The sequence below is a fragment of the Apteryx rowi genome, unplaced genomic scaffold (genome assembly GCF_003343035.1).
Source record: "Apteryx rowi isolate R43461 unplaced genomic scaffold, aptRow1 scaffold_974, whole genome shotgun sequence".
NCBI classification, from domain to species: domain Eukaryota; kingdom Metazoa; phylum Chordata; class Aves; order Apterygiformes; family Apterygidae; genus Apteryx; species Apteryx rowi.
The window spans coordinates 173640-188185 of record NW_020451287.1 but is presented as its reverse complement, the minus strand read 5'-3'; the positions used below and the strand labels follow the sequence as shown (position 1 = coordinate 188185).

Sequence of the window (14546 nt, the reverse complement as noted above, 5' to 3'; positions counted from 1 at the left end):
GAGCCAAGAGAAGAAGCTCAAGCGCCGCGGCAAGCTGAAGCGGCGCGGCGCGGCCGAGGACGGGGACGAGCAGCCGCAGCCGGAGGAGAGCGGCCTGGGCGAGGACGGCGTGGGGCCGCCCAAGCCCAAAAAGACCAAAAAAAGCAAGGCGAAGCACGACGGCGAGGCTGGGGGCGACCCGAGCGGCGCGCAGCGTGCGGCGAAGGCGGAGTCTGCCCTCAGCAACGGCGGGGCCCCCCCGAAGGGCCAGGGCCACGGCGACGCGGAGGAGGTAGCGACGCTTCTGCCCGCGGAGCCCTTGTCTTAAGTCATGGCACTAATGAACGTGCTGCTGTGTAAGCCTGCAGTGCGGGGCCTGCCGTAGCGCTAGGTCACGGTCGTGGGCAGCGTTTTCCGCTGCTCCCCATTAATTCTGAGCGGAGGAGCGCTGGGCATCAGCGGAAGGAAGCCCTGTCTCGCCCTTTGCCGCCCAAGCTGCAGGCGGGTGACTAAGTTACAGCAGCGCGTGGAGCAGCACGTGCTGGCCGTCCCTGCTCTCCTGTGCTGCTTCGTGCCTTGCCGTAAATGCCAGGCAGTTGGGAGCGGTTTTTAATGCGTTAGCTGATCCTCATGTAGCCGCTTGTCCTGCAGCGCGGGGGTTTCTCCCTGATGGCCTGGGCCGTCACCGTGTCAGGAACCCGGAGCACTTTGTGCGGTGACTCTGCTTTCTCTCCCAGCAGGCTCTTTAAAGAAGTATTTGCAAAGGTGCCCTAGAAAGGAAGCTAGTGGCTCTCCTCTGCATCCTGCTCCGGGAAACCTCCCTGCCCAGATTTGGAGCTTCTAGAGCCCCTTAGCCTTGAACACGTGTGGGAGAGGCCCCGTAGCTTGTCCATCCTCTGTATAAGGCCTTGTATGAGTAGTTTCCTCTGTTGCATTTGAGTTGGAAACGTGAATCAGGAGAGTGCTTTTTGTATATTGGGTATAATGATGTGATCTCTCTGGTCTTTGAAGTAGAAGCTAAATAGTGAGTTTTAAGTATCTAATGGTAGCTCTGTGCAAAGTTCAAAAGTTACTTGTGCGATGCACTGAGAAGGTTCTGTTTACCAGAAAATTTCTGCTTTGCATAGTGAATTCTGGCACCAGATATATTTTGCTATGAAAAACAGTGTTCTAATAATCTCAGTGGAGTCCAGTTAGGATTTCTAGCAAACAGTTCCTCTTTCCTAACTTGCCAAGCATATGTGCATGCTAGGATGAGATGCTGTCGAACAGAAGGGGCAGTTGTTCCCGTTCATTTGCCATGGGTTTAAGACCCATGGAAATACATCTGACTCAGAGATGAGGCAGCAGTAGGATGGCTGGAACAAGTCAGTGCAAGTAACAAGGGCCGGAAGCTCTGGCAGCGCAGAGTTCAGACTAGTGTAAAAACAGAGCTCCCCTGTGGGAATCTGTGTTACGCTATGACTGGTGCAGCCTGCATCACTGTTTTTTGTCCTCTAAAACAAAGTTGCTGGATTAAAGTTACCTCCTTATGCTCTGATGATGTTTTTGTTTGTGAAGTGCCTTCATCGTAAAGGTTTCCTTTTTCTTGAAATAGGAGATAGCTGCTGAAACTGGTGATAGAGCACGTGCACAGCTGTGCTTCTGCGGGTGCTGAGTGCAGCGATGTAGGGTAAGCTATTTGATCTTTCAGGACTAATAAGTTGTTTTGTTTTATTCTGTTAGGAGCTGACAGAAGAAGCAAGAGAAGGCGCCTTCTCCAACTTTCCTCTTTCCCAAAACACCATCAACCTTCTCAAAGGTAAGTTAATGTAGCAAAATAAATTTATAGAGATGTTTGTCCAGAATTGCACTGCACTGTTAACCATACAAGCAGAGTGAAGCCAAGGGTAAATTGGCCTAAATCATCTTGTATTTATTATGGGGTAAGAATATGCACATGAGCCATTCAAAGAACCTGCTGTTACTAGTAGGAGCAGAGTTTCTGATTTGTTCAATTTCTAGTGCCATCACTAAGCTGTGTTTCATATATGAGGATTATTTGGCTCCTGTGAGCAGGTTGTCTCCGATTATTCTCATACTTCTGGCATTTTCATCTCTCTTCTAGATTAGTTTTGTTTGTGAAAGTAACCACTGTAGGGTTTTCATTGCTCTGTATATTGGGAAGTTATACAATTCTTGTTCCTCAGACAAAATTCTATATATTGCTTTACATTTTTCTTGCTCAGAAGTTTCACTTGGATGGATTATTTTGCTTGCATTGTGTAAAATCTCTCTTTTCTAAGTTTTAAAATGTCTTAAACATGCTGACCTCCTCCCCTGCCCCCAAAACCAAACTATAACAATTTTGAGTTGTTTCAGAAAAAAAACTTTTTTCCTCTTCTGTTTTATGCCAAACTTGGGGGCGAGGGGGAGGGAAAGCTGTATTTCATTGTGAGTACTCAGTTGTGTGTTTGGGGGAATACTTTCTGACCCACAGTAGGAGTGAAAACAAACTGGTGAGTATTTTTTCTAACTTGCACCTGCTGTTCTGTACAGGATTTCACATGATGTGCCTTACATACTTGCGCTAGTTATATATGAGGACTTTTAATTGTTTGTTTAGCTTGCAGAGGATTTAGCACCCTTTCATGAAACCTTTCTGGATTATCTTGCAGCTCGAGGTGTAAAATACCTGTTCCCTGTGCAAGTGAAGACTTTTCAGCCCATATACAACGGCAAAGACCTAATTGCTCAAGCTCGAACGGGAACCGGGAAGACCTTTTCTTTTGCTATTCCACTGGTTGAAAAACTTCAGAGCGTCTCACATGATGGGAGAAGAGGCCGTGCACCAAAAGTAACATACGCACTTAAGGGTTAACAACAAAACCTTTGAATATGGTGGTTTTAAAGTGCTTTTATAATTGCATTAGGGACTTTGCTTGGGATTTCTTTCCCCTTGATTGCTGTTTGTAGTGCTGAACACGTTCCCCCAGATAGGGAGCTACAATGTTACAAAGGTTTTGCAGCATCCCAGTGATAGCAGGTTTCACATGTAGGGTTTCTTGTGACCACGTTTAGGAGAACGACCAGGGCGCTGTAGTAGTAGCTGGTGTCAGACTGGTATCTGCAGGAAGTTAGCATGTGGCTTCAGGGTTTGATCTCCTGCCTCCCATCATGGAGCGGTTGAGTCAGCCGGACTTGTCAGAAACAACCACAGTGACCTGAGGCTATAAATGTCGTGGTGATGGAATGGTGGTGGAGGCTTTGATTTGGGTTTTTTCACCCTCCACCACCATGCCTGAATGACTCAACTTAGTGGATGCAAGTGGTGTTTACATTTTGGCTGAAGTATGAGATCAAACTGATCAGATACCAGATTCTTACACCACTGAAGTGTGTATATTTGTCATTATACTGGCAAACTGTGTTGCGTCTGCAGATTTGCTCCCCATTCCGTCCTTCTRTCTTAAAGTTGTGTTGTTTCTAAAGTTAATATTAGTGTCTGAAAGATTGCTAGGAAACAAGACAGCTGTTAATTTATCATTTTGTTCTTAAAAGAGAACGGGGGGGGGAGGAAGGGGAAGGAAATGCATTGGAGGAGGGCAGCTAGGTGGAGAAGGAGGATGCATGCCTGGAGTGCTTCACGCTGTATGTCTTTTCAGATCTTGCTACTCCAAACTGTTTAGTGATTCTTCCTGTTCTTTAACACTGAACTGCACTTTCATTGTCCTTAGTAGTGTTCCTGAAGCTTCTGTTTTATCTGGCATTAGAGTTAAGAAAATCCATCTCTGTTCTGCATCTCAGCTGTCTGCAGCACTGTTCTGTTTGCTCTCGCTAGCTATGGGGCTGTGATGTGCAGGTTCCAGGTGGTGGGAAGTGTTACTGCGATGGGGGGCTGCTTGGGTCCCTCTGCAACCAGGGTATAAAATGGGATTGCAAACTGACAAGAACTGAAAGGGACAGGCAAAAACCCAGGGCAGTTCTGCAGCGCTGCTCCCCTGTTTGACGTGAAGTAAAGCCTCTCCTCCTCACTCCCTCGTGAGCACAGCTGTATTTCTGTCTCTCCTCACTCTCTCCAGGTGCTGGTTCTTGTTCCAACCAGGGAACTGGCCATTCAGGTAGCCAGAGATTTCCAGAATCTCACAAGGAAACTTTCAGTGGCTTGCTTTTATGGAGGAACGCCGTATAAAGCTCAGTGTAAGTAAACCCTAAGGAGTTACTGCTGGGTCTGAGTTGACATTCTCCAAAAGCATTCCAGGAATAAAACTGGCTTTTATTCCCTCAGAGTTTCACTTCAGTCAGGATTTGTGGCATTGTTTTTAAAGGAAACGCACAGCCTGGATTGAATTATTTTAGTTCCAGTAAATCTCTGTTCAAAAGAACGGTTGTAGATCTGCAAAGTGACTGATTCTCTTGTTTTTTGTGTTTTTTTGTGTGTGTGTGTTTTTTTTTTTAATGGATGTGTTTTGTGAGTGAACATATACTGAGACTAGATGACTGTCCAGGGAAAAAGAGAACTCTGTATGTGAGTGTGTCCTTCTCTGTCTACAGGTAGATGTGAAAAAGAAAGAATTTATCTGGAAAATTGAAACTTTTTCTGTGATAAAGCTCTGGAGTTTTCTAATGCAGCTGATTGCCGCTTGGAATTCGAAGTATCTTGCAGTGTCCTTGCTTGTAGTTTAGCTAATATTCCTGACAGAATAGCTTGGACCACTGCTGGACTCGCTTGTTTGTTACCCAAACTGGACTTAGTCCTTTATTTAGAGGTGAAAGTGAAGGACAATAGCTTTTTTGTTGTAAAATTAGAAGTGTTACTCTGTCCTGGGAGCATTTTACCAGCCTTGTTGTCTCTTAGCATATTGACACAGTCCTTGCCTTTCTGTCTTCCAGTTGATCTCCTCAAAAGTGGCATTGATGTTTTAGTGGGAACTCCAGGACGGATCAAAGACCACATTCAAAATAGCAAGCTGGATCTTTCTACTGTAAAGCATGTTGTTTTGGATGAAGTTGATCACATGTTGGACATGGGCTTTGCTGAACAAGTAGAAGAAATCTTAGGATTTGCTTATAAAAAAGGTAAATTCTGGCATCAGGAAAGGAATAGGGGACAATGTAGAAAACAGAATTATGCCACTCTGAAAACTGCTTGTGCATCCCCACTGAGTCCTTTGTGCAGTGCTAGTATCCGATCTCAGAAAAGGGTAAATTAAAACTGGAGAAGGTTGAGAGGAAGGTGACAGATGGACAGAGGGCTGGAATGGCATCTCTGGAAGGGAGGGAAAAAAAAAACTCTAATGTTCTTGTTCTTCATCCTAGAAGAGGTGACTGGGAGTATGATTAGAATACCATGAGTCTGTGCACTGACATTCACACAAAGAGGATGACTAGGAAATATTTGCTCTTTTCTGATGTAGTGGGCATTCAGTGTTCCTTCAGAACAGAAGGAGGTTGTTATTCTCATAATGTTGTGAAATTCCTTTCACATTGTACTAATGCCAAAAGTTTCAAAAAGTGACTTGATGAATTAATGGAAGTAGAAATATCAAGGACTACTAAAAGCAATTCTTCCAGAGCACTTCTGGCTCTGGAAGTCCCTAAGCCACAGAAAGCTGGCAACTGGCAATTTCTCCACATCTTAAATACGCTTGACTGCTGTTAGGAAGAGGGTATGAGCTTGATGGRCCTTCTGTTTGACCTAGTACAGCCACTTATATCATTACTTAGTGAAGAGACTGTTAGGTTCTCCATGTTTCTGCAGAGCTGGTCTTTGGACAGTGAAAAAGTGTAGATATTCTACTAAAAAGTGAAATCTGCATAGGTTTTGGAAGAGTTATAATATTCAATCTTGAAAGTTCTGTGTTCTTCATAACTGGAAAATAAATGCTAGGGAATAATAAGCGCTCTCTCTTTTGCAATGTGTGTTTGTTTGATCCTGAGGAGCTGTGGAAATAGGCTACATTTTTTTAAAAACGGTACTGTTTATTAAACTATTCTTACCTGGGGTGATACATCATCTCCGTGTAACACTCTAAAATTAAATGTACTGTGCTCATGCTATAAAAAGTGATAAACCAGTCAGGATTCTTTCTACTCCCATTTTTGTTAGAGAATTTCTGTCTAGGATGAAAATGAAGAAAGGACAGAGGGTTGAAGGTGGAGTAGTCCATCGTGTTTTCTAATTCTTCCCCAGGATTTGGAAAGTATACTTTGTGGCCTGCCTTTTTCTTTTGCATGCAGCTGCACAATTTACAGCTGCTAGTTAGTGTTGGAACACAGAGCATGGAGAGATTGAGCCAGAGTCCTTTCAGGTGTGTAAAAGGACTTCAGGCACGATCCAAAACTTATTTAGCTGAAGATCTAGAAATGTATCTTGCATTTCTCTTCAGGCAGAGTGAAGGATTCAGCTCGGTCCAGTTCAAATTACTGTTAATTTTGCTTTTGATGTGTAAAGAGTAGTAAAAACGTTTCTGTTACTTCCAAGTTTTCGTGCTGCAGTTGGCGATGATTGATAGTGATGGCCTTTCCTTCCAGGTTCTGAGGACAACCCCCAGACGCTGCTGTTTTCTGCAACTTGTCCACGTTGGGTATATGATGTAGCGAAAAAATACATGAAAGATGAATATGAACAAATTGACCTGGTTGGAAAGAAGACTCAAAGGACTGCCACAACTGTGGAAGTGAGTGATTCTGCTGTAAAGCAGTGCAGGTCCTGGGAGGATATGGTCCGAGTGACACGGCTTCTGCATCTGACTTTCCAAATGCGGGTGTGAAGTGGATTTTCTCGATTGACAGATGAGTTTTTAAAGAAAAGCTTTCACCAAGGGCAGTAGTTTGCAATTAATGTTTTTAGATATATTTTACAACTGTTCCCCCCACCCCCCACGACCTGACTTTAGTTTCTGTCCTGTGCATGGCTTAAATTTACCATAGAAGCTTATCTTCTTTCTTTCCCAAACAGCACTTGGCTATCCAGTGTCGCTGGTCTCAGAGAGCAGCGGTTCTTGGCGATATCATTCAAGTCTACAGTGGCAGCCACGGGAGAACCATTGTCTTTTGCGAGACCAAAAAGGAAGCAAATGAACTGGCTTTGAATGCTTCGCTCAAACAGGTACTGGGGTCCAAATGGAGAGCTGCAGTTGTGGGTGTTCAGGTTTGAATGTCCTGGAAGGAGTAGGAGGTTGCAGCCACATGGATGAAGGTGTTTGTCTGTCTTCTTTTTTACTTATTTTTTTAATTAAGACTTCTGAAAGCTGTGCCTAAAAGTGGAGTTTTGCGATTAAAATATGCTCTCGACTGTGATTGTGAAATTATTCCTTTGGCTGTAAAATCATGCAGAACAGGATCAAAGGAAAATACACAGCTTACACTGAACAACCGGAAAATAATAATACTGTTGAGAAACAGGAACTAGTACGATGTGCATGTTTCATCTCATATTAGCGGGCTCTTTGGATTCCTGTCTCTTGGCAACATTTATCCTTTGAACAGTCAATATTCAGGATAACCCACCTAATACAGTAGAACTGAATGTCTTGTTGCCCTTGGAAAGATATTTAATAGTTTGTTCAGACCTCATGTGATACACTGCGTAGGTTCTCTGTACTTATTGAATATCGCTCTTCTAAAAAAAAAAATTCCAACAAAAAAACAGCAAAAAAAGCCTATGGAAAAAGAGCAGTGGTGGAACTGCACATCTTGCTCAGTATTTGATAAATATCATATACCATCCACGTTAAAATCTTACAGGAACTATCTTTATTCGCCCTGCTGCTTCTGCACTAAATCCAGTAATGACTTTGTGTTCTGTGTCAGTATGCTGCGTTACTCCGTTGTGCTAGTAAGTTCTGCTTTAGCCTGTTATTTGTTTGAATTCTGAGCCTGTGACTGCCCTTTCTGCTTGTCAAATTCTTGAGCTCTGCCTCCTGTCCCATAAAAAATAAATGTGGTTCAGATCAACTGGGGTTTGGCTATGCCCTAAAAACCTCGCTTCAGCTTCTGTGAAGCTTTTCAGGGAAGGGAGCTAAGTCTCTCATTAGTTCTCTGTAACCATTGCTTAAGTAAAGTTACTTCCAGTTGTTACAGTGGAAGGGAAAGCTAAAGTAGGCCATTGTCAGCATGGCTGTCTGCAAACTCCGCAGTCTGCTGTTTAATTACAAATAATAACATCTCTATAAAACCACTACTGCTGTGTATTATTGGCCCAGAAAAGGACCAAACCCCGAAGTAGGATGTTCTGCATTCATTTGGTATCATCTGCATAAGTATTATTAGTTGCAAAATGTTTTCCCACTTTTGGAATTAAACTCTCCTGTTAAATGACATCTTAATGGTTCGTTTCATTGACAGGATGCCCAGTCATTGCATGGTGACATTCCACAGAAACAGAGAGAAATCACATTAAAAGGCTTCAGAAATGGTGCATTTGAAGTTCTTATTGCAACAAACGTAGCTGCCCGTGGTTTGGATATTCCTGAAGTTGACCTTGTTGTACAGTGTTCACCACCAAAAGTAAGTCATTAAGGGAAACTGAAATTGTCATTTATTTTCTTGGGGCAGAACAATGGGTTATTGCTTTTTTTTTCACTGGAATTATGTTCTGATTTACCAATGAAGTGGATTTTCTGTAAATGCATGTCTAGAATTTTCCAGTTAAGCTCTTAAATATTGAACTCTAATTGAGGTAAAAGTGATTATTTTCCATTACCCTGAAAAGTCTTAAGTTCGCTTTGACATCCTTTCAGTATTTCTGAATCCCTTCTGAACATTGTTTAGACTGGGTTTCCTAACAGTTCTAAAATACTCCTGTAACCTTTTTCTTCTTTTGAAACTTCAGTGGATCTTTTTACTTCCAAAAATGTGTATCAGTAGTGTTTGTTAAACTCTAGACAGCATATCTCCAGCGGTGTGTTTGTAGTAACAAGTTTGGGTATAGAAGCCTTATGTATCACTTTTTAGGCTTCTAAATTAGAATTAGGTTGTATTTTCTCTCTCTTACARTGTGTAAATATCAACAGTGTTAACTGACATAAGACTTTCTTGTGTTAATCTGAATTTCTGAAGGATGTTGATTCCTACATCCATCGTTCTGGACGCACGGGTCGAGCTGGCCGGACTGGGATCTGTATTTGTTTCTATCAGAGAAGAGAAGAAGACCTGCTGAGACAGGTGGAGCACAAAGCGGTGAGTTCTACCTTAGATCTACGTTTAATTAAATTATTTCACTCCTGCTCTCTTAGAATTTGCACCTGTGGGCTGCTTGTAGCTCCATGAGTCCAGTATGGAAATGGACAGGCTGCAAATGTTGATTTTAGGTGAGCATTTATAAATGCTTTTTGTATCGACCCATTCTGATTTATCATGAGTTTTCCCATGATGGCACTACTCTGTTAGTGTCAGCACAGAGGTAGTCACAGGAATGTAGGGAAGGGACCATGCCTTTCATTACAATCTGCGCTTTAATTGATACAAAGTGGTTCCAGGTTAACAAAGGCAGGAACTTAAAAAAAAAAAAAAAAAAAAAAAAAAAGTCAAAAAAATGGCTTTATTCTAGCTTAAAACTAACTTCATTTGAATAAAGACTGCTGGTATTCTAGTGAACACCAAGTGAATAGAGGTCTTAGAAATGTTTCTCAGATAGGGTTGAGTTGTAGAGTGCTGAAAATACTTTATCTGCTATTATTTATTTATTTATTTATTTTTATTTCAGGGGATTACATTTAAGCGTATAGGTGTTCCTTCTGCCACAGAGATAATTAAAGCTTCAAGTAGTGACGCCAAAAAGTAAGTTCCTTAAAAGTTGTCTAGAGCTCTTACCAGCAACATTATAAATGCAGTTTTAAGGAGTCAGGCCTGTAGGCAAGCAGGTCTTTGCCTGTGTTGTAAAAGTCAGTTGCTTCACATGTAGACACAGATTAATTTTCATAAGATAATAGCAATAAACCTGTGCATTCTTGAACCCTTTTCACAGAACATAGTTTTCTAAATTCTTGCTAAAAATAAACCTTCATTTACAACAGAAGAAATTAATTGTCAGTAGCAGAATAGGAAATTGCTGTCATATGGGGAAGGTGATCTCCTCCTCTCAGATGACACAGTGGCAGTGTTTAAAGAGCAACGTTTAGTATAATGAGGAGTTGCACTACACTAGTGAGTGTGCTGTAGCCCCACCCTGTGCTTTTTTGTATGATTTTATTGTCAGGGATGTTCTCCTCTTTTACTCCATACAGCTCCAATTACATTTGCTGCCTGATTGGTAGAAATGGCATTGACAGAGCTCTCAAACTATAGTTACTGCAAATTTGGCCAGTCTGAAGATGATCATGGGCTTGGTGTTGGGTTCACCCCATGCTGTATGTAGGAGTGGTGGGAGGTGATGGTATACCAAAGATAGCATCCAAGAGCTGCTGGAAAACAGAAAGCTGTTCTCAGTTTTCCAGYTTGTTCTCATTCCCTCTTCCAGAAATAACCAATTTAATCAGCTTTTACTGAGAGCAGGAAATGCCTTGCCTCAGTCTGTAGTGGCGTTGTAGCGGTTTACTTCTCTTCCTTGTGAAGTAAAAGCAAGGGATTCTCAGATCTGCTGACAACTTTTTTGTGGATCCTTGGGCATGGCCTTAAAAATGCTGATATTTTAGATCCTCCCCTTGAATGTTGTTATCAGAGCTCTCAAATGTCTTGTGTGTCCTCAGCTTTGCACACATCCTTGAGGCCTGGTTTAACAATCAAAGTAAGTGGGTATTCAGCATCCTTGAAAGCGTTGAGTTAGATGAGTGGTAATTGAAGCGCTAACATTACATCCAAAGTTTTTAGAGGTAAATAGTCTTGAAAATTTTCTGAAATGTTTGTTGTGTCTTGTACATGACTGCACTTCACACTGGCCTTTGGCATGCTGATCTCTCAAGCCTTTGTTTTCAACATTAGGTTTTTGGATTCCGTTCCTCCTTCTGCAGTAGACTACTTCCGACAGTCAGCTCAAGAGCTAATAGAGGAAAAAGGGGCGATTGATGCCCTGGCTGCAGCTCTAGCTCATATTTCTGGGGCATCTTCCATTCAGCAGCGCTCCTTACTCAACTCAACTGCGGTAAGTAACGTTTTATCTGTGTTCACAAGAGCGGATAAATGGACGACTTGAGTCCAGTCCAAGTGTGGCATCTTGTTCTGTGGTTTCCAAGTAACTGTTGTCTCCAACTTCCAGTTTGTGTCTAGTTCCTTAACTGAAATGAGATCGTACTGGCATTTTGTAGGAAACAGAGAAACTTGAAGTCAGTTGGTAAATTTTCTTATGATGAGTGTTAAAAGAATTGCTCCAAAGGTGTAGGTGAGAGAAGACTTTGCTCTAAGAGGCCTCAGTTAATGAAATTTCACAAGCTGATACTTTGGTTCTTGCTGTTGTTGTAGTTCCCTTCCCAGGAAGCATCTTTATTTCTGCATATTTCTAGTAAGCCTAGCATGTGATTATCTGACTTGAAAGACATTAAAGGAAAAGTACTACTCTTCCATTTTCTGTGTGGTAACAGTTTTGGAAACACTATGGTGATTGGACTGTCCTTCCTCATATCAGTTTAACTYTACTTTTTTTCCAGCTATTACTTTCTTAATGTACTGAACTCTGCTTCTGGCTAAAATACAGAAATGCTATTGGCCTTTATATTGATGGACATTCTTAGGTTGGATGGATATCTTCAGCTGCTTTGGAGGCTTTTAGTTGCCTCACTCCTGGGAAGCCGATTTCTTAGGATTAAGTACTGCATTACAATTGCAAATTATTACATAGTTCATAACAGTTAATGGGTTACAGACTGTTCAACCAAGTTTAGTCTTCTGTTGTAAATGTATTTCTCTGTTGCTCCTTAAGGGCTTTGTGACGATGGTGTTACAGTGCTCGATAGAGATGCGTACCATGAGCTATGCCTGGCGAGCACTAAAAGAACAGCTTGGTGAAGAAGTAGATGCTAAAATATCCGCAATGCGTTTCCTCAAGGGGAAGATGGTAAGATGGCACAACCTTGGGGAAGGAGGGATGTGTCTGTGTCTGTGTGTGTGTGTACACGGTCACTTTATGCAGTGACTGAGATGAGAGTTCTGAAGTTCCAGTGTGGAAATGTTGTCTCACTCCATCCCTACTCCATCTCATTTCTCCTTCACATGAAATGCTAATGTATCGCATGACACCCTTTAACTGCTATTTTTACACTATACAAAAATGCGTTGAAGCTAGCTGAGTGTTAAGGCATTTGCTTGAATGAAGACATTGCTCCTAAATGATGCACATCAGAATAATGTGTTTAGTAGAAGTGGTTGTTGGAACCTTTATTCTTTCACTGTAAACTCACAGTAACACTGCCTGCCATTGTGCTGAAAGGACATCAGCAAAGCAGAGCCGTGACTGACAGCCTGGCCTGATCAGTGCAGTATTCGCTTTATTGTCAGCCTGGCTCTTGACATGTCTGGCGTTTGTGTCCTGTGCAGATGTGCTTGCCGAGGTCGTGTGCTGCTGCAGAAGCCTGTCTTGTCTTTGAACAGGCAGGCTGACTGCAGGCAGTGCTGCTGGCAGCACACGGCATCTGGGTCTGTATTTTGTCATGAGCTTTAGAGTTTTAACTGCTCTTTCTGCAGCTTGTGAAAAGCTTCCCCCAAAAGAGCATGCATTCTGCTGCTTCTGGTTTCTGTTCCTAGCATTTATGAGCAATGTTTCAGGTGCTGCCTGTCTGGAGTTTTGGTTTTGCGTCTCTCTTATATTTTTGGAAAACAAATGCCTGTCTTTTTCATGTATAGGGCGTGTGCTTCGATATCCCTGTTGATGAACTGAGTCACATACAGGTATGTTTTTATGTTCAGAATTTGCTTTTGGAGCCTTTGGGGGGTGATATATTAGTCAAATACATGGTGATTACATTGTCACAGGCTAGTTTGTGATTTTACAAGGAGACTGCACAGAAATACCAGCAGAGTCTTTACAAAATACCTGTCCTGCCTGGCTTTGTCCCTTTAGTTCTCCTATTACCTTATTGTTTTCTTAAAGAAAATCCTACCTACTTTGGCCTCGCTGGGTTTTGACCTTCCTAGTGTATTTGAGAATAGCAACAGTTAACCGGTTCTCTGTAGTCTTTACTCCCTCTCGTCCCTTTGATTATCTAGCCTTTGTCACAGGACTGCAAAGTGTGGGGTTTTTTGAAGGTTAAGATTGATGCTTGCCTCCCTGAGGGATCTGCTGACCTATTTTGGCGAGGGTGGGATTCATCTGGAAATGCCTTTGCCTTTCACAATGTAGGGTAGCTTGGGCACACCGGCGCGTTTGCGCCTGCGGGCTCATGGGTCTCTTACGCTGCTCGTGTTTCAGGAGCAGTGGCAGGACACCAGGCGCTGGCAACTGTCTGTAGCAAAGGAATTGCCTGAGCTGGAGGAGTACCCGCACGAGGCAGGCCACGGATCCTCCAGGTTTGGAAATGGCAGACAAGGCGACAGCGGCTTCCGGAGGAACAACAGATTTAAGAATGGAAGCCAGGGACAGAATTTTAACAGATCATTTCATTAACATCTGATACAGCTATGGGACTGAGCTGGCTTTTTATCCGAAAGTAAAAACCTATTGGACATTCTTCTTTGTCGTTATTCCTTGATAAAGCAGCCTTTCTTTGAGGATGGCTAGTAATCATTCATTTGCTGAAATGAGGCAAAAGTAATTTTTTGGAAGGTGTTTTTTTTTCCCCCTTTTTGCAAGGCAAACTAGCTGCTGCTGTTTTCCCCCCCTTAAACCAAATGGCCCGTACGTCTCGGAGGCAGGCGAGCTTTGCACTGGAAACTCAGCGCGGTGGGAGAATAGCGCTGTAGGGAGGCCGAGCGCTCCTTGGGCAGTGCTCCCTCGGCAGCCTCTCTGTGAGAAACGCGCTCTGAAAAGCTCCTTTCGAAAACCGTCGAGGCGGGGTCTCTCAGAGCCGCTTCTGCAAGGGGCGGGCTGGCGTTAGAGCCTGCGCCGAGGCGGTGCGGGGCCCTAGTGCCCGCGGCTGCCGCTTGGTGCCTCGAGCGCCGTCGCGGCAGGTCCCCGGGCGGGCGGCTATTTCCCATCAGCCCCCGCGGGGCCCCGGGGGGGCGGAACCGCAGCGCGGGTGGAAACCGGAGGGTTTCGGAGGGGGCGAGGGCGGCCCCGCCCCCTCGGCGCTGCGGCCTGATTGGCCGGCGGGCGTCACGCGGCGGGGCGCGTGCGGGCTGGCGGCGCGGCGGCGGCGGCGGAGGGAAGATGGCGGCGGGCGGCGGGTGGGCGGCGGTGCGCGAGAAGTTCCGCAGCGCGCGGACGCTGTCGGCCGTGGAGTCGCGCAAGGACCCCGAGACGGAGCCGTACCGCTCCAAGTACGCGGCGCGGGCGCTGCTCGAGGAGGTGAAGCAGCTGCTGAGCGCCGCCGAGGAGGGCGGCGAGGCGGGGCTGCGGGCCGTGCGGCGCGCCGTGCTGGAGTACGAGCTGGGCGTCAACCACACGGACACGGAGGAGCTGTCGGCCGGCGAGGAGCACCTGCTGCGCTGCGCGCGGCTGCTCGAGCCGCACCGCCTCTCCCGCGACGGCGTCTCCCTCTACATACAGGCCCAGGTGC

The 14546-nt window shown here is 44.4% G+C and overlaps 2 protein-coding genes across 6 annotated transcripts in view; both read left to right on the top strand.

Moving 5' to 3' along the window:
• LOC112960538 (nucleolar RNA helicase 2-like) overlaps positions 1 to 13561 on the top strand; it is a 14550-nt gene extending 989 nt beyond the window's left edge. The window contains exons 2-15 of the mRNA XM_026054896.1: positions 4 to 271; positions 1705 to 1780; positions 2637 to 2815; positions 4041 to 4158; positions 4852 to 5037; positions 6493 to 6638; positions 6920 to 7069; positions 8308 to 8469; positions 9022 to 9141; positions 9668 to 9741; positions 10882 to 11041; positions 11816 to 11950; positions 12736 to 12780; positions 13301 to 13561. Of these exons, the coding sequence (XP_025910681.1) occupies positions 4 to 271; positions 1705 to 1780; positions 2637 to 2815; positions 4041 to 4158; positions 4852 to 5037; positions 6493 to 6638; positions 6920 to 7069; positions 8308 to 8469; positions 9022 to 9141; positions 9668 to 9741; positions 10882 to 11041; positions 11816 to 11950; positions 12736 to 12780; positions 13301 to 13495 (2014 nt within the window). The 3' untranslated portion in view covers positions 13496 to 13561. The remainder of the gene's footprint in view (positions 1 to 3; positions 272 to 1704; positions 1781 to 2636; positions 2816 to 4040; positions 4159 to 4851; positions 5038 to 6492; positions 6639 to 6919; positions 7070 to 8307; positions 8470 to 9021; positions 9142 to 9667; positions 9742 to 10881; positions 11042 to 11815; positions 11951 to 12735; positions 12781 to 13300) is intronic.
• Positions 13562 to 14181: 620 nt separating this feature from the next.
• KIF1BP (KIF1 binding protein) overlaps positions 14182 to 14546 on the top strand; it is a 13662-nt gene continuing 13297 nt past the window's right edge. For 4 of the 5 annotated variants that reach the window (XM_026054887.1, XM_026054886.1, XM_026054885.1 and 1 more), the window contains exon 1: positions 14182 to 14542. In XM_026054887.1, the coding sequence (XP_025910672.1) occupies positions 14198 to 14542 (345 nt within the window). In that variant the 5' untranslated portion in view covers positions 14182 to 14197. The remainder of the gene's footprint in view (positions 14543 to 14546) is intronic. The other variant, XM_026054888.1, reaches the window with a different exon arrangement.